Genomic DNA, 19,585 nt, shown 5'->3' on the forward strand with positions numbered 1-19,585 from the left:
ATGATCCAAAACCCATTCTAAATGAGAAGCTTTTCAGGAAAGTATTGAGGGATAGTGGCGCAGCCTGTCATCTGGATTTCCATCTTCACTCTGCCACTTACCGTAGCTGATGACCAGAGTCTCTGCAGCCCTTCCACGCCTATAAGACACAGGAGACTGATTCCACAACCAGTGCTGTGCCTAATTTTGAGGGAAGCGTTACTGGGACAGAGGATGTTACACTGATTCCCTTATGTCTCTAGAACTTTCTATGAAGGTATAAAAATCATAAAAGTTTTATACATTTAAAACAAAGAATAACATGTGGAGGCAGAAATTCAAACAAACAGAAGCTATGATAGAGGTATGGACAGTGGGGGCCCAAGGAAGAACATGACCCAATTCTCCCTGGGGTGGCAGAGTAGGGCTGGGGACAGCATTCCATCATCACCGATTGTATAGAGAAGTTGCTTGAGTTGAGTTTTGAAAGATGAGTAGATTTTGATAGATACAAAATCAATAAAAAAATTGATGACTTCTTTGGATTTTCTGATGGGTTTTTGGCTCCATATAGATGGAAAAGAAAAGGTCCAAGACTGTATTTTCATAATCTCTCCCAGTGTCTTATAGCCCACTACCCTGACTCTCCATATCAGACCCTGCCTACCATGCTGCTGTCAAATTTGACTTTAACTACATATCTGAGAGCTCTCCATTGCCCTAAGAATCACAACCAAAAATATACTGATTTTCTTTCATTTACATGTGCTTTTAGGTAATATGGTTCTTATAATAGTGCTAATGAGAGATGAGTAATTATATTTCACTTAAAATCTACTTAATGTTTTTATATAGGTAGATATTATATTTAGTATGTATTACAGGTGGCTGTTTTAATGACTCATATTGCTATTTAAAATTAATAAATTTTAAAAACACAAGCCAAGACTATTTTTAGGTTATAGTCTCAGTGCTCCGGAAATTTATACATTTTTCAAAGATATTAATAGCTATTTATATAGTTAATTTGGCAATGACTTATTAAAGAAATATATTTCTGTTCTTGGGTCATCCTGAAAGCACCAATTTTAATTACAGCATTAACCTTCAGACACATTTTCATCTCATTTATAATTAATAATTATATAGTACAGTAAAATATATAATCTTGGGAGCAAAGCCAAGTAAAATGAAAATGAAATGCTATCACTTGACTTAAAATCTTCCTAAGTCAGGAGCCTTGTTGGTTTGAGACAGGGGAATTGTGCCAATGGGCAGGTGCAGCCTCCTGCCTGTACTTATAGCACTTATTGAAAGTGTTCCAGCTGGGTGAGGTGGCTCACACCTGTAATCCCAGCACTTTGGGAGGTTGAGGTAAGCAGATTATCTGAGGTCAGGAATTCAAGACCAGCCTGGCCAACATGGCAAAACCCCATCTTTACCCAAAATACAAAAATTAGCAAGGCATGGTGGTGTGTGCCTGGTCCCAGCTACTCAGGAGGCCGAGGCAGGAGAGTTGCTTGAACCCAGGAGATGGAGGTTGCAGTGAGCCAAGATTGTAACCACTGCACTCCAACCTGGATGACAGAGAGAGATTCCATCTCAAAAAAAAAAAAAAAGAAAAAGAAAAAGGAAAAAGAAAATAAGTGTTCCTTACTTTCAGTGAGATTTTTGTTGTTGTTTTTGTTAGACTATGTTTTATTTCATGTCTGAGGATGAAATTACTGAAAAGACCCAATTCCTAATTTAGGGATATACAAATGCAGATATCAAATTGCATTAGTATTAACATTCAGAATGTTTTCAGATACTTTTACATAGTACACAAATATTATTTTGTAATAAATGTCATTCAAAATAGGTTCTGGTCACCTAAAAGAAATTTAAAAGAAACATTCTTTATTTACAGTATTTATATCATCTGTGTTTTCTAATGATAGACTCCAGGTACGGGCATTTAAAAAAAATATGGATAAAATCTAAAGGTGCAGGTTTATCTTGTCATGTAACTAAGCCTCAGTTTAGTCTTTCATAAACTGGGGATTAAAACATCCATCTTAAAGGGTTGTCATGAGGATTAAATGAGCTCGTGAATGTGAAGCCATCATTTTAGTATGTGACACATAGCAAGGGCATAAGAAATTGTAAATCTTACTTATTAATATTTTATTATTTTTTAAACTGAATTTACTACTATAATTTTTTTTCTAGAGAAAGTTTTTGCCCACTCACCCCCAACCTTTCCTGTTTCCCTCATGGTTAGCTAACACCTGATGTTCCTTCTCAGCCTTTGATAAAATGTGAATTTGACAAAGGTAGAGTTAGTCTCCCCTTCCAGCACATCTCATCCCTGGCCTAGCTCTGCCCCAATAGCTCTCAGCCAGCACCCCCAGCTGGCCATGGCCAGCTTCCACCACATCCCCTCAGATGTAGCAGATATTGATTTAAGTGGCTCCGTTAAGGCTGTTCAGAGTAGGCAAAACGAACAGGGCTAGGCCTCCTGAGATCTTGGTTCTTAACCAGTTTGTTGATTGCCTGTCTTTGACTGAGTTAACGCACTGCTTTTAGACTCCAAACCCAGCATCTGTGGGGTGTTTCTGTGTAGATCAAATTATAATATAAATACAGACACTTTTGGGAAAGGCTGTACAGACAGTAGTTGTTATGAAACCTATTCATCTTTCAAAACTCAGCTCAAAGAATGCTGCCCTGATCCCCACTCTCCCATCCCAGGCGGAACTGGGTCATTTTCTTCCTTGGGCCCCCACTGTCCATACCTCTATTGAGGCTTCTATTTGTTTGCATTTCTGCCTCCACATATTAGATATTCTTTGTTTTAGATTTATAAAAATTTTGTGATTTTTATACCCTAGAACACACAGAACCAACCATGACTCATATTTCAAAATTTGTATTGCTAATTGATATGCTATTATGTGTCATGTTCTGCTATGTTTCCAATAATCTCAAATTGTTCTTTTTTTCTGTTAAAACATTGAGGAAAAACATTTTCCTGTTAAAACGTTGTTTCCTGTTAATACATTGAGGAGATGTAATAATTTCAGGACTGGGCCCAAGATCATGTTCTCTGAAGCTCTGAACACCCCCTGCCTAACACAGTATCTAATATTCAGCAGGAGCTTAAGAACAGTTGAATAAATAATTGAAAGAAAATTATTGAATAGGAGACTCAGGAAGATTAAGAACCTTCAAGCTTGTAAATGTATCTCTAATGGTAAAGATTCAGATTCTATGACAGTAGGTGAGGAAATAATTTCAGATCTGCTGGCATTCCATAAATCACACCGTATAACGCGTTTGGTCACTGACTCTTGTTGAAGTGCTTCTCCACACAATAAGGCATAAAACTTTTTCAGTATAGTTATTGATTCCAATGGAGACAAGAACTCTAAAAAGCATCCTTTGTCATCATTATTCTATGATTGCAAGTCTCCTTTCTAAAAGATAGCAAAAAACAAAACAAAACAAAAAAACTGTTGCTGTTATAGAATTATTTCTTAGATATACAGTCATCCCTCTGTGTATGTGGGGGATTGGTTCCAGAACCCCCACATATACCAAAATCTGGGTTTTCTCAAGAACCACCAACCCATATATACAAAAAGTCATCCCCTCCATATGCATGGGTTTCAAAACCCACGAATACTGTATTTTCTATTTGTGTTTAGTTGAAAAAAATTCCACGTATAAGTGGACCTCTGCAGCTTAAAGTGGTATCGTTCAAGGACCAACTCTGCATGTTTTAACTATAGTGAACTTTGGTTTGTTATGACTTGTTATCATGAATTTATCCTATATATGAATTCAAATGAATGAAGCTCTTCCTGTGACTCCCCGCCCCCGTTTGCCCTATATTAAATAACACGAGTTCCAATCTTCTTTAAATTTTCATGATCTGGCTTCATAATAAAGCTTTATAGTTGGTTCTCACCGTTTGTATCACCCTGGGGAAGGAGAGAGAATTGGATGTTCATTTTGCACATTATTTTAACCTCAGCTAATGGAAGCTTTCTCTAACTTCCTGTGTAGGTCAGCAATTTAAAGTTGGATTATCCACAGAAATCATATTTCATTGTGGATTCATCCTAGAGGCTCTAAACTGGGAAAGGAATAGACTGGGTGGGGGGTCTCAGTGAGGGTGTGTGAGGACCCCTGCTGCTGCTTCTCTGGAGGTTAAGGGGATTTATTACACTCAGTCCTAAATGTTTCAAGTGCAGAAAGAACTGTATAAGTCCTAAATGTTAGTGGTGGAGGACATCTTAGGCATGAAATATTCTTTCTTATTGCCAATGAAGAAATTGAAGTTTTTGGTTGTTTCCTTTCTTTGCTTTCAGAGAGTAGTCTGTCTGTGGGAGCTGTTTCGAGAATCTTGTTTTCCACATTGTGATCTCTGATTAAATCTCATTCACTGTAGACATGATTTATATATCACAAATTTCCTTTCCCTCACATAAGAGATGCTTGTATAGGCAGAGTATGCAGAAGTCTCACACTAACCTCCCACGGATGTCAGCCCTCCCTCCAGGGCGCTCGCTCTCAGTGCTCTCTCTTCACCTCTGACTAGTTTATCACACTTATCATGTGTCTCCTGGCATTTGGTTGAGTCGAATTCTATCTCCCTTATTAGCTAAGTGTCTCGGCTGACGAGTCATTGCTCACTTGTGCATCCTACTCACAGGTAAGCTGTATTAAGGTGTACTACCAGTAAGTGTGAAGTCTTCCAGTTTGCCTGATTCCTACTTTTTTTTTTAATACATAAAAATGAATTCAAGGTTATCCCTATAACAATGTCACTCTCATTCCCTTATATTGATTGCTTTGGGAATGACCCTGAGTGTGTCCATGGGAATGTATTAGGAATAGGAATGTCATCTGTCATGTGTTGCATGGAAGAAGTAAAAAAAAAAAAAGGTTGAAAAGCACAGTGTTAGAGAATAAACTCTTGGATAAAAATGTCTGTGTCTAACTCATTTTGTTACCCACACAGGGCCTAGCACTAGGCCTCACACTATGCCTCACACATAGTAGGGACTCAATAAATGTTTTGAGAATGAACTAATGAATGCAACCCAATAGGTAAATACATTCCAGAGACATTATTCTGAAGAAGCAAAAAGAAAATACCACATTTTGGGGTTGTTTTAGCATCATGTTTCAAAAAAGTGAATTTTCTTCTTGTAAAAGACTTTCTATAGGTAGAAATTGAGTTGCACGTTGCTTACTGACAGCCCGTACCACTGTCCAGACCCATTAGACACAAGGGTCACTTTCATAATCCACCATTGCAACATGCCTGATGTTTTTCCGCCTAGGTGGTTCTGGTAAATTGTCATCACAAGTTATTACCCTTAAGTCTAACATATTCTGAAGGAATAGGTGGCTGATACTGTCATTTGAGGACTAAGAAATATTTGTCTAGACATTTGATCCAATCTGTATTTTTATTTAATGTGTAATTGGCGAGAAAATAGCAAAGACAAATTTAAATGCTTGCATCTCTAACCTTGTCACAGTGTCTGAGCATTCATTCATCATCATTATCTTGGATTCCTGCAGCCAGCAGACTTCATAGGAAAGCAAGCACTGAAACAGATTAAAGCCAAGGGGCTGAAACGAAGACTGGTCTGCCTCACCTTGGCAACGGATGATGTTGATCCAGAGGGAAATGAAAGCATCTGGTACAATGGCAAGGTGAGTGCTGAGGACCTCACTGCCAGGGGCTGTGGCATCTTCTGCAACAGAAACTCCCCTTGTTCCTATTTTCTCTTAAACCCTTTTGCTATTAATTATTTATTGGAGGGATGACACACTTTTGATTTCTGAGCTGACATTCAACAGACAGAACACAGTTAACTGAAAGGAAAATGAAATGTTGCTCATTTTTGAAAACATAAAATTCTATATATTTTGTTTAAAGAAAACAAACCCAAAGACTTGAAATACATTGGACAATGAGGAGGGTATGATTTAGAGGGTAAATGATCTATTTGCTCATCACATCCATGTCTGTAAATGCAAAAGATGGGTTTTATAAAAAATTTGGCATTCTGATTTAACTTTTTATGGATCTTTCAGAAGGAGGCAATTAGCATATTAACAGGGAAAAAATCCAAATGAAAACATCTATGACAATAGAGGATAGAACCTTAGAAAGTAAAGCAAAAAGTGGAAACCATTTGGTTCTTCAGGAAGAGTAAAATCACCTTCTCATTTTGGAATGTTACTTTTCATTCTTTCTATTTGTATTCAGTAAAACCAGGGTAAGTCAGATAACATATCAATGGGACTTTGTTTTCTCCAGTTTTTCTCCCAAGCTTTCTGCATTCAGTTACTTTCTCCATTTTTTTATTACTATTTGTAAAACCCAATTTTGTTGAAACTGAGTGTGGGTGTATTTTTTCTGGTGTTAGCAGGCACGTGTGGGACACCCAGCTTAGACCACGGGGTGGGAATAGAGCCTTCAAAGCTCATCCAAACAACTGTTCCACAATGAACAGGGTCAGCTTGGTCATTACCCAAGACTTAGAGCTTCTGTGCCTGGGTTTTTTTCTTATTCACTGCAGCCTACTTGATATTTGTTTCCATTTTCTCTATCTCATCAGTAACACAAAGAGTGCTAGAAGTGGAGAAAGCCAGTAGTGTCAAATCACAGCCTTTGGGGCTAAAGCATGGGTCAATTTAACACAGAACTAACAACTACTGAGTTCTTACTGTATACCAGATATTTTTCATGTGCTCTCCCATTTAACTTTACAGCACGCCTGTCAGATATGTATGATCATTTCCATATTAAAGATGAGGCTTTGAGGGGCTCAGAAGTAACTTGCTTGAGGTTACATGGCTAGTGATTGATAGAACCGATCTCCAACTGAGGTCTAGTTTTCAGCTTTGAATTTCTGGTCCTTTCTTCTAAGACATAAAAGAGATCAATTTGATCAATTTGATCATGCAGCGGCATGATCTCGACTCACTGCAACCTCCGCTTCCCGGGTTCAAGTGATTCTCCTGCCTCAGCCTCCCAAGTAGCTGGGATTACAGGTGCATGCTCGGCTAATTTTTGTATTTTTAGTAGAGATAGGTTTTCTCCATGTTGGCCAGGCTGGTCTTGATCACCAGCCAGGTCATACATCCACCTTGGTCTCCCAAAGTGCTGGGATTACAGGCATGAGCCACTGCCTCCGGCCTTAAGAATTTAATTCTATACCCACATTCTTGTGCATCTGAGTATCAGGTGGATGTTATTAGAGTCTGTGAAGCCAACTGACTTTTCTCAGATCTCAAGTGCTTTCACCTGTCTGTAAGCCTGGATGGGCCGACCTCTACTTCCTTCTTAAATTGGGCTGAGTTTGCTCTTCTGTTTGAACCGTTCCTACCTTTCTCCCTGTCTCTTCTTTCTCTTTCTGTTCTGTATCTCTGGTTCAGCCCTCTTTTCTTTTCTTTTCTTTTTTTTTTCACTTTGTAAAATATAGTTTACTTCAAAATATGATCCTGAAGATTCCATCAGGCAGTGTTTAAGGGATGACTATAAAGTTTTAGCCCTTAACAGAGTATACTCAACTGGGTACTGTCTTTCAAAGCAGTCCCTGTCAATGTTTGTCCATTGATTCCATAGCAGCTCCCACTGCCCACCCTGCTTGAGAAGCCTGTTTGAGAGTTGCCTAGAGTCTATAGCACTCAACTGAAGGCCCTCCATGAGAACAACTCTTCTTTCTCTCTTCCACATAGATACTTTTGCATCAGCCCAAAGCTATTTGGACACAAGTGTGGTGAACACAGGAAGAAAAAAACAAATGAAGCAACAAAAACAAAAAGCAGGCAGTGCTGCATTAGACTGAAAGTGAAAGCTGGAAACTCTAAGCACCTATGAACCGCCAGGGCAGTGCTGGTTGCTTTCATCCACATGGTGTCCTTTGGTGTTCTGATGCTTGTGAGGCAGTATCCCTATTGACAATGACCCTAGCTTGGAGGGCTGAGAATTGCTGAAAGTGATGCTGTTTATAAATGGTAGAGTCAGGACCCACACATGGGTGTGGTCTGCCTGCAAAGTACATGTGGAATTCAGAGATGGGATTACCATCCCCGCTATAAAGGGCAATATGATCTGTGGCCAAGAGGGTTGTACAGGGTACTTAGTTACACAGATCACACTGATTCCCTTCCCCTCTTTCTATTTTCTATGCAAGTATATAATCTATTTGTCTATATGTCTGTCTACCTTGGTAGATTGGGCTCCTTGAAGAAGGGATTACATTTTCTTCATCTCCATATCCCCAGTAACTTGCCAATGCCCAGTATACACCAGGGACTCAGTCGCTGTTTGTCTTATTTTCTTGTTCACTCTACTCTGACTTAGGACATGTCACTTTCTCCTCTTGACCTTCACATTCAGATGTGTTAATAGAAGTGGATAAAGACCACTCTAGCTTTAAAACACCCTCCAATATAGAGAGAACTCTGAAACCAGAAGCAGAAGCTGAGGAATGGTGAATAGAGCATTTTCCTTCACACAGTGGGCATTAGGGTGCTATCCTGTCCCTTGAATGCCTCTGCAGAATTTGACCCTAGTTTTTCAAACTGGACTCAAGAATGATCTTAGTGTTGGTGGTTTTGTGGTTTTCCTCGAGACTTTGTTATTGACAGAACAGCTTCTGGAAATCTTTTTCACCGGGAGTATGGGGGCTTCTTTGACCAAATCGTGCGCGTGCAGGCTCCATGTGCTGGGTAGCGGCTGTCCGGCCACAGCCTGTCGGTTGCATCCTGCTCCTCTACAGAGGTTTCTGCCGCGGAACTGCATTCTCACGCTCCTTCCTGCTCTTTCCAAGAAGCCAGGCGCGGCCGGCCAGCATCCCGCTCCCCCGGACCCCGCAGTCAGTGTGGGCAGCAAGCCCAGAGCGGGTCGAGCCCACCGTGGCGTTAGAAAGGCTGCGTCCCGACGAGCAGAGTGATTCGGCCTTCGGCTCACCCTCAAAGCTCCATCTTATCGCCGCTTCCCTCAGGAGCAGGCGAGCTCTTCCCCAGGACCTGCTTCGCGGCTTCCCCTCGCCGGAGTACCGCCGGGCGGCGGCGGCCTCTCTGGTCCTGCGGGGAACAGGGCGCAGGGAGGGGAGCGGCGGCCGACGGGCCTGAGGCGGGCGAGCGGCCTGTGGCCTCCAGGCGCGGCCTGCTCCGGCTCAGGCGCCCCCTGGATCCCGCCCCGGCCCGACTCCCGGCCTCCGCCTCCGCCGCGGCCGCCTCCGGGAGCCCCCCAGCCCTCTTTTCTTAATACATATTCTTCCCCATTTCATATTTGCCCACAATTCACATGATTTCTACTTATAACCAGCTCTGCCATTAATTAACTATTTGACCTGATCCTGAGCTGATCTCTGGGCCTCAGTTTTCTCATCTGTAAAATGAAGCCATTGGATGAGATAATGTCTTCTTGTCATTACATTTCCTCCCACCTCATCTTTCCTTTGTTTTTTATTTTTCACTCTATTCCCAGTCAGTTTTCTCAGTACTTCTTAATACAGACTACACTTAACCCTTCCACCAACCTTCTGTTTTACTCAGCATGGAATGAAAGAGATATTATGCTATATTTTTCTGTATTCCCACGTCATCCACAGTCAACTGATTTTAGCCACCTTAAATATGATAATGCCAAAATTAGTTTTAAAACCCTGAAAACCCAAGCTCCAATCTAAAGTTTTTTTCATTTGCCCTATGCATATACTGCATTTACATGCTATATTGTTCACCTTTCCTTGCCATCTGCTTATAAATCTGCTAATCCAATTATAGGATTCTAGCTCTTGGATTTCCTAATATGAGTTTGCCTGCTCTTTGATGCTTAGTAAGGTCATCATTTTAACATGCAGATGGTCTTCTTTTTTGATCCTTTTTCAGAGGCCCTTCTTGGATCGTCTTTACTCTGGACTGCTTTGAAATAATTTTTGCTTTTTATTTTCAGACTTTGTCTTGACTTGTGTTGCTTTTAGTATTTGATGCTTGCAAGCATTTCCAGTGCTAGAGATAGGGTACAAATGTATTTGTTTATTGACTTTTTTTTTTTTTTTTTTTTTTTAGTGTCTACTATATGCCAGCGATATTCTAGGCACTGGGGATACAGCAGTGAACAAAACACAAGAATCTCTGACCTCATGGAGTTTACATTCCAGAGGAGGGAGAGATGGACAGTGGACAAAATAAATAAAGTATATTGCATGTCAGATGGTCTTTAGTGCCTTGGGGAAAGGTCAGGTCCAACTGAGAGCAGGGCAGTGCTGGAGAAAGGGATTCTAACCTTAAATGAGGTTTAATTTTTTTTAAAATCAAGGCATAAAGATGGTCATGAGAAAGGCTTTCTTTGTATTGGGTGACTCAGTTTTAAAAGATGCTTATCTTGGAAGGAAGTTTTGAAAAAGAGGTTTGTGGAGAGGTTTGGAGAGCTTAGAAGATTTTTAAAATTATTATTTGTAAATTAAAACACACAGGGACAGTCAAAGAAAAACACGATAGAGCATCAAACTTAAATTATGTTAACTTCCTTCAAAGGCCATTTGCCATGTTACCTTCTGGAAGTCAGATAGAGACTTCTCATAATTTGAGAGAGAAATGAGAAAAGGCTAAAAATAGATGAGAATTATTCACATTGGTAAAAAGAAGGTCAATGTTTGTTTTAACAAAGAATGAGAATTTGTCAGGCAGAGGGTGGGGACCGATTGTTCTCACAGTTCACTGAACTAAAAGATGGAATGGATCTAATTGAACCTGGAAGATTTTAGGCAAAACTGTTTAAAATTTATGCAAGGGAAAACATTTCCCTGGAGATTTAGTAATAAGGTAAAAGGAAAGGCCAGACTTCTGAAATACCCTGGGCTTCTAACCCCTGGATTAGCGAGAAATTCAAGTAGAAATGAAAGTAAATTCTAGCAGAAGCAAAGCAAACTTTAAAAATAGCACTCGTAAATAAGGACTCTCTTTTTTTAGTTTACTAATGCAGAATGGCTGCAAGACGAATCACTGCTGGGATGTTAGGAGATGAGAAGGGCTGAGGAAACGGTGCATGTAGTCTCCTAAGAGTGATTGTGGGCTTTTGACCCAGTGAGTCAGGGGATCACAGCCTGAGACCAGAGCAGGTCTCTTCCTGTTTTCTGAAGATGCTCAAGCAAACCAGGTTAACTCTCCTAGGGCTCCAAACCCAAATCTCTCTCTTACAGGTGGGGAAATGAAACCAAGGTTACCAAGAAAGTCTTTCAAAAAGCAATGATTAAGCCAGGCATGATAGCTCATGCCTGTAATCCCAGCACTTTGGGAGGCCAAGGCAGGCTGATCACTTGAGTTCAGGAGTTTGAGACCAGCCTGGCCAACATGGTGAAACCCCATCTCTACTAAAAATATAAAAATTAGCTGGGTATGGTGGTACATACCTGTAGTCCCAGCTACTCAGGAAGCTGAGGCAGGAGAATCACTTGAACCCGGGAGGCGGAAGTTGCAGAGAGCCAAGATTGCACCTCTGCACTCCAGCTGGGGCAACAGAGCAAGACTCCATCTCAAAAAACAAAAACAAAAGCAATTATTGGGTGCAGCCACAGAGCTGCTCCCAGGGCCACATGGCTGAGGGGGACGCAGGGGTGACCAAAGGCAGGATGAAGAAAGTGAAGTAATGGTAGCCATTGATGGCGAGGAATGGTGTGTCATTGATGACTGTGCCAAAATATTTTGTGTTAGAATTAGTGACGATATAGATGACCCCAAATGGACACTTTGCTTGCAAGTGATGCTACCAAATGAGTACCCAGGTACAGCTCCGCCTCTCTATCAGTTGAATGCTCATTGGCTTAAAGGGCAAGAACTTGTGCATTTATTGAATAACCTTGAGGAAATACATATGTGGCCACCCCATTTGATTCAGAGAGAGTACCTGCTTTGTGTCCCTGGGATCCAGGCTATGTTTCTTTTCCTCCCAAAATATTTAATGAGAAAATGACAGAATATTGGTGAAAGTATTCTTTACCTGTGAGTGGAGAAAATAAGAGATGTTCCAATACAAAATCTCAGATGACAGAATCACGCCCAGATGTAAAGAAAGAAACTGAAGAGGAAGATGTTGAATGTGAAGATGATCTCATTTTTGCATGTCAGCTGGAAAGCTCGGTAAAAGCACTGGATTTTGATATCAGTGAAAATCAAAGAGAAATAGAATTCTCTCCGATTGATCACGGCATGTCTGTTACAGACCAAATAAGTACTTTTCAGGCAGACTTGTCTCCATTAGTTTGTCCCAAACAGGTGAAAATGGTTCTTTCCAACTTGTATGAGAATAAGAAAATAGCTAGTACCACCCACAGCATCTATGCCTGCAGAATATATTGTGAGGATAAAGAGACCTTCTTACAGGATTGTGAGGATGATGGGGAAACAGCAGCTGGTGGACATCTTCTTCATCTCATGGAGATTTTAAATGTGAGGAATATCTTGGTGGTGGTATCACGCTGGTATGGAGGCATTCTGTAGGACCAGATCACTTTAAACATAACTGTGCCAGAAACATACAAGTGGAGAAGAACAACACACATTCACCTGAAAATCATCTAAGGCTTTGGAAAAAAACCAAAAAATGTTCATCACTGAGTAATGGATTAAGTGAAAATCCAGGAGTTTCCACCTGCAGTTACGGGCTGAGGTGACAATTCTTCCAACGTATTTGTTAGCATAAATATTATGCCTCAATTTCTGTTGCAAATTGGTGATTGTGAAATTTCCAAAAGTGATTTTCTTGTCTCTGTTTCTTTGTTTAATTCTTATAATATAAAGCAATAAATATGGAGAGTCAGTTGTCTTCTTCCACACCAGGAAAAAAAAAAAAACAGCAATGATTGAAACTCTAACCTCTCTGACCCTTATCCCTGCCTGTATCACTGAACTATGATCTAAAGGAGAACAGCAATTTTAAAGCATGTGTTATAACTTGGCAGTTAACAATCAGCCAGAGAGAAACTTTTACTAATGAATGTATTCACATTTTTTTTTCAATCAACCAGTTTTCACAGTAAGTTTAGAAATCATATGGAGAGCTTCTGATTTGGGGTTTCAAAGAGAATTAAAAACTGGGACTACAGAGATAGGAGTCTGCAATTAAAGTCATGAATGTGTTAGCATCTAAAATACTAGAAGTGCTATAGTAAGATTGTTGATTGTAGCGTGCTCTTTGCTGAGGCAGCTGAATGATCACCAGGCTCATTCCCATCCGTGAATGTCTTGAGCTCCAGCTATAAGCAGTCCACTGTGCCAGACGGTAAGACTTTAAGGATTAGTGCAATGTAGTGTGGCCAGGAGAAGCCATTTTGAGCAGGGCTATGTATCGTGTTTTACTTTTGTTGTCTTCCTTTTCTTTTTGTTCCATGTAATGTTTTGACGACAGTTTTCTGTATTTTCTGCTTTTCCTTCTTTTTCTTTCTTTCTTTTAGACCTGATTTCCAATAACCTTCTTATCTTTTAATCAAACTTGTTATATAGACTTTTTTTTTGAGACAGTCTCACTCTGTCATCCAGGCTGGAGTGCAGTGGTCAGATCTCGGCTCACTGCAATCTCCGCCTCTCAGGTTCAAGCAATTCTCATGCTTCAGCATTCTGAGTAGCCGAGAGTGTAGGTGCCTGCCACCACACCCAGCTAATTTTTGTATTTTTAGTAGAGACAAGGTTTCACCATTTTGGCCAGGCTGGTCTTGAACTCCTGACCTAAAATGATCCGCCTGCCTTGGCGTCCCCAAGTGCTGGGATTACAGGCACGAGCCACCACTCCTGGTCTAAACTAAGTATTACTGTTTTAAAAATGAGAAATTTCAGAGTAATACAGATGTGTACCTTGAGAGTTACTTTTCATAATTTGTAAGCTTTCATTCATCTTCTCAAAATGTGAAGTTTTCCTCCTGTGTCCCTGGTGTTGTGCCCCCAGACAGCATTTCAGAAAACTTCCATTTTGTAAGTTGAATCTGTATTTCAGGTTTTTTTTTCACCCAGAGATGAGGAGCACAGAGCTGTGACCGAGACACTGAGGACTGTTGGGTCTTGTTTTCCAGGTGGTTGGCAACACGACATCTGGAAGCTATAGCTACAGCATCCAGAAGAGTCTGGCGTTCGCATATGTCCCTGTGGAACTAAGTGAAGTGGGACAGCAAGTGGAAGTTGAACTATTAGGCAAAAATTACCCAGCAGTCATCATACAAGAACCTTTGGTATTGACCGAACCAACCAGAAACCGGCTTCAGAAAAAAGGTGGAAAGGACAAAACTTGAAAAAAGACCTTTAGCAGTCAACTGAATTGGAGTTGCTAATGACTGTCCTTGAAATTATCATAATTGGTTCCCAGGGGAATAGAGGAAACCAGGAATTCATTTCAAAATCATGAAAGTCTAGATTTAGAATCTTAACGAAACCTTTCTGTTAAGTGTTTTCTAAGCAAGACAGAATAATAAATAAATGATTTACATTTTTCTTTTAAATGAAGAAATTTGAAATGAATTTTTTTTTTAGTACCCCACATTACCCAGTCGGCAAAACATTTAGGTGTTTGCTAATATATACAATCATTACTATAAACGAATTAAAGGACATTTTATAATTTTAGTAACAAATGCATTCGGTTCTTGATAGCTGAAAACAAATTAATAAATTATCTTTTACATGAAAACATGTATAATATTGTTGATGGATTTACTTCATAGAGAAATCTTTCCTTAGATGAATAAATGATAGTTTTAATTTTTCATGATATAGCTGTAATGAAAATAGTAAAATTTAACATTGACATATAGCCAACATTTTAATTCAATTCTCTGAAATATTTATCATTTTCTTAATGACTTCCCTGAAAGGAGCTTTATAGGACATTATTATTCTCCTTTCAAAGGTTGTTTTAGAAGAGAAGTTGCAAGAAAGAACAGAGTCTTCCAAAGGAAGCGGTACTTGTAAACTTTCAGAAATGAAGCTGAAACATAAATAGATTGTGCCAGTACAAACACAGTTTGAATACTGAACACCTCTCTTTGGGAAAGAATTAATGCAAGCTGACATCACATGGTGCTGTTCTGAATATCATTTCACAAAGCATTTGACAAAGCAGGTCAAACAAAAGCTTAAGAGCTGACAGTTTGTCCTTAGTGCTATGTACAGCAAGAAAAAAAATCAATTTAGAAATAATTCTTTGATATACTTTTTGAAATTATTTGGGTGTAGTTGATGGAATAAATCAATTTATTTTGTAAAGGGTAGTTTATCATTTATAATTAATTTATACATGCATACATTTGTTATACATTTATAGATGTTTTCTTAAGTATTAAAAAACCTGAATGTGAAGCATGGTAAGATTCTGTCATTTGAATAAACTTTAAAATGATTTCTTGTAAGTTTTGAAAAGGTGCCAATTTTACATTTTAAATGTTTTATAACAGTAGTTATATATTAGAACTCTTCACATGTTCATTTCTCTTTGGCATGTCCTCTTAGATGAGAAAAGAAGGAAATTCCTTTGGTAACAAACAAATTTCCTAATTATTGGGAATATTATCTAAGTTCTTTAATCCAGTTCATGTTAGCTGGGAATTTGGGATATCAGCTTCTCATTCTCTACCTTTCTATAACCCCATGACCTCAGGATAGTTACATACCATCTCTGGGTTCCTCCTCTGTGAAATAGGTTTATACTCTTTTTTGCATACTATATTATCAAGAAGCAATAATGAAAGTACAACATTAAATTCATATCATATAGTTAATATAGCACTAAAACTGATGAATGAAAGAATAGACCATTCAGATGAATGTGAAAAATTTAAAGAAATCCTACGCACAGTATAAAAGAAGTCTACCCCGATTTCCTTAAGAAGTTGCCCTCATTCTCTCTTTTGTTGTATGTTAGGTGCTATTAGGTTTCGTAGATTACCCCAGCACCTCCACTCATACTCAGCCAGTCCGTCCTGGCCTTAGCACCAGGTTTGGTATCAGCCAATTCATGGGCTGACGATGACCTTCAACACAGATTGACTATGGAAAGCTGAGAAGAGTTAACCAGATTTCTTCCATGGGAATTTGGATTGTGAACCATCAGAGGAAAAACTGGTTAGTACTAAAAGCTGAAGCTGAAAAGATGGATAGAAATAGAAGCCATAAGCCCAAGGGAGCAACGAGAGCTCCCGATAAGGAGGGAGACACTGAGAGAGAAACAGAGAGAATAAAAGACCAGTTCCCAAAGCTCTCGGCCCCTGATGGCTTGCCAGCCAGTTCTTGGGTGAGAACCTTGACTTAAAAGGGCCTAACTGAAACCACTAGCTTCTGAAAAGTGGAACATACACGGGGAGAGGTTAGTGTCAGCCGTGAACAGCAAACAGCCAGCATACTTGAAAACACTGGTGATGTGCAGAAGTCCGTGTCTACAGTTCAGAAAAACATTCTCAAGAATGTGATGATGAATGATAGGCACTTTCTTCCCCTGAGTGACGAAAACATTTTGGAATTGCAAAAACAGTTTCTAGTCAACACATTATCAAAACAGTTATGGGTGGTGGTATGTTGCTAATGTTAACATCCTAACTAATCTGTGTCTTTCTTCTTTTCTACTGATAAGGAAAGATGACGGAAAAAAACATCTTAAAGTATACTGTGTGGGACATTAAATAACAGATGAGATTCTGGAATTTTACTGAGAGCATGTTGTGCATATTTTAGTTGAACAAAAGGAAAGGTTGATATTATCAGGAAACACAGCTGCTGTGAAAGGAAAAAAGTTTTGGCTACACAAATAGTATTTTTTTTAAAATTTAAGTTCTAGGGTACATGTGCACAACGTGCAGGTTTGTTACATATGTATACATGTGCCATGTTGGTGTGCTGCACCCATTAACTCGTCATTTACATTAGGTATATCTCCTAATGCTATCCCTCCTCCCTCCTCCCTCCCCACAATAGGCCCGGGTGTGTGATGTTCCCCTTCCTGTGTCCAAGTGATCTCACTGTTCAGTTCCCACCTATGAGTGAGAACATGTGGTGTTTGGTTTTCTGTTCTTGTGATAGTTTGCTCAGAATGATGGTTTCCAGCTGCATCCATGTCCCTACAAAAGACAAAAACTCATCCTTTTTTATGGCTGCATAGTATTCCATGATGCATATGTGCCACATTGTCTTAATCCAGTCTGTCACTGATGGACATTTGGGTTAATTCCAAGTCTTTGCTATTGTGAATAGTGCCGCAATAAACATACGTGTGCATGTGTCTTTATAGTTGCATCATTTATAATCCTTTGGGTGTATACCCAGTAATGGGATGGCTGGGTCAAATGGTATTTCTAGTTCTAGATCCTCGAGGAATCGCCACACTGTCTTCCACAATGGTTGAACTAGTTTACAGTTCCACCAACAGTGTAAAAGTATTTCTCCACATCCTCTCCAGCACCTGTTGTTTCCTGATTTCTTAATGATTGCCATTCTAACTGGTGTGAGATGGTATCTCATTGTGGTTTTGATTTGCATTTCTCTGATGGCCAGTGATGATGAGCATTTTTTCATGTGTCTGTTGGCTGTATGAATGTCTTCTTTTGAGAAGTGTCTGTTCATATCCTTTGCCCAGTTTTTGATGGGGTTGTTTGTTTTTTTCTCATAAATTTGTTTGAGTTCTTTGTAGATTCTGGATATTAGCCCTTTGTCAGATGAGAAGATACAAATAGCATTCTTTAGCTAAAGTCTCAGGAAAGCAGAGCCACCAAAAATCAAATTAATTATATCCTTCTGATGCATCTTCACATAAAAATATAAATTATCATCCTATTTTTATCCCCTGCCATTAATGAATTAGAATACTAGTAGTGTATTTAGTTTGTTTTCTGTTGCTATAACAAAATGCCTGGGTCTGGGTAATTTATAAAGGAAAGAGGTTTATTTAGCTCATGGTTCTGGAAGCTGGGAAGTTCAAGACCTGGTGATTGCATCTTGTGAGGGCCTTGTGCTGCTTCAAAGCATTGCAGAAAAGCAGAAGAGGTGAGAGGGCGTGCTTGTGAGAGAGAAAAGGGGACTGAAATCCTGCTATAGCTAACCCATTAGCTATAGAACCCATTAGAAATCCTGAAATAGCTAACCCATTCCTGAGAGAAAGGCATTAATGAGAAAGGCCATGACCCAGATACCTCCCACTAGACCCCACCTCCCCACACTGCCACAGTGAGGAATGAAGCCTCCAACAAATGAAGTTGTGGGGAAAAAATCAAACCATAACATGTATGGAAGCTGCATTATGAATGACAAAAGGGTAACACATTATTTAATTGTATTTTCTCCAGGAAAAGATTTTGGAAATATTAACATGCCATGAAGCACAGAGGTGGTGGGGTGACACAAAAGCTACTGGGCTAAAAAATCACAAGACCTGCTTTCCCCAGGTCTGCCACCAACCAAGCACAGTCTACATAACATCCACTAATGCCTTTCCTGTATTTTAAGTTATATGAATAATTGCTTTCCTTAGTGTTCATTAATCTACGCATGTTTGTGGAGTACTTACTATAGGCCAGGCACTGAAAGAGCAGTGGTGAACAAGACAGACATGGCCTTGCCTTCATGAAGTTTATAGACTGGAGAGATCAAGCATTTAACTAAAAAAACAAGGAGATGTTTAATTACAAACCATGATATCATGAAGGCCGAGGGGAGAGAACATTTTGAGAAGGAGGGGATGGCTAACAGTGTCAGAAGATAAAAAGATGTCAAGTAAAACTAAAGGCTGAAAAGCATCCCTCAGCTGAAGCAGAGTGGTCATGGGTGCTACTGGCATGAATAATTTCAGGATATCAGTGAAGGCAAAAACCAGACTGCATTGAAAAATGAATAAGAGGTAAGGGTTAGAGACAGGGAACATGTGATCTTACCACCCAGGAGCAGTTTCCTAATAAGACAGGTTATAATGGACATTGGTTAGAAAGCATTTAGCTGCAAGTAAAAAAAAATCCGATTAACAGTAATTTATTTATTTATTTTTAAAATTATACTTTAAGTTCTATGGTACATGTGCACAATGTGAAGGTTTGTTACATATGTATACATGTGCCATGTTGGTGTGCTGCACCCATTAACTCGTCATTTACATTACGTATTTCTCCTAATGCTATCCGTCCCCCACCCCTCCACCCCACGATAGGCCCCAGTGTGTGATGTTCCCCACCCTGCATCCAAGCATTCTCATTGTTCAATTCCCACCTATGAGTGAGAACATGCAGTATTTGGTTTTCTGTCCTTGTGATAGTTTGCTCAGAATGGTAGTTTCTGGCTTCATCTATGTCCCTACAAAGGACATGAACTCATCCTTTTTTATGGCTGCATAGTATTCCATGATGCATATGTGCCACATTGTCTTAATCCAGTCTATCATTGATGAACATTTGGGTGGGTTCCAAGTCTTTGCTATTGTGAATAGTGCCACAATAAACATATGTGTGCATGTGTCTTTATAGTAGCATCATTTATAATCCTTTGGGTATACACCCAGTAATGGGATGGCTGGGTCAAATGGTATTTCTAGTTCTAGGTCCTTGAGGAATCACCACACTGTCTTCCA

The 19,585-nt window shown here is 39.6% G+C and overlaps 2 protein-coding genes and 1 pseudogene across 2 annotated transcripts in view; 2 read left to right on the plus strand and 1 right to left on the minus strand.

Annotated features, from left to right (window-relative positions):
- DMGDH (dimethylglycine dehydrogenase) overlaps window positions 1-14,486 on the plus strand; it is a 72,130-nt gene extending 57,644 nt beyond the window's left edge. The window contains exons 15-16 of the mRNA XM_007976310.3: window positions 5,557-5,691; window positions 14,064-14,486. Of these exons, the coding sequence (XP_007974501.2) occupies window positions 5,557-5,691; window positions 14,064-14,279 (351 nt within the window). The 3' untranslated portion in view covers window positions 14,280-14,486. The remainder of the gene's footprint in view (window positions 1-5,556; window positions 5,692-14,063) is intronic.
- Window positions 7,436-8,936, minus strand: LOC119618314 (uncharacterized protein FAM120AOS-like). Its single transcript, XM_037982137.2, has one exon. The coding sequence runs from the start codon at window positions 8,792-8,794 to the stop codon at window positions 8,570-8,572; it is 225 nt and encodes a 74-aa protein (XP_037838065.1). The 5' UTR covers window positions 8,795-8,936; the 3' UTR covers window positions 7,436-8,569.
- Window positions 10,245-14,055, plus strand: LOC103223622 (protein IMPACT pseudogene; annotated as a pseudogene).
- Window positions 14,487-19,585: the final 5,099 nt, after the last annotated feature.

Source organism: Chlorocebus sabaeus, chromosome 4 (genome assembly GCF_047675955.1).
Source record: "Chlorocebus sabaeus isolate Y175 chromosome 4, mChlSab1.0.hap1, whole genome shotgun sequence".
In the NCBI taxonomy this organism is placed as follows: domain Eukaryota; kingdom Metazoa; phylum Chordata; class Mammalia; order Primates; family Cercopithecidae; genus Chlorocebus; species Chlorocebus sabaeus.

Bases quoted from the DNA above. Each gene is read 5' to 3' on its own strand.
- LOC119618314 (XM_037982137.2), bottom strand. From the start codon at position 8,794: ATGCAGTTCCGCGGCAGAAACCTCTGTAGAGGAGCAGGATGCAACCGA.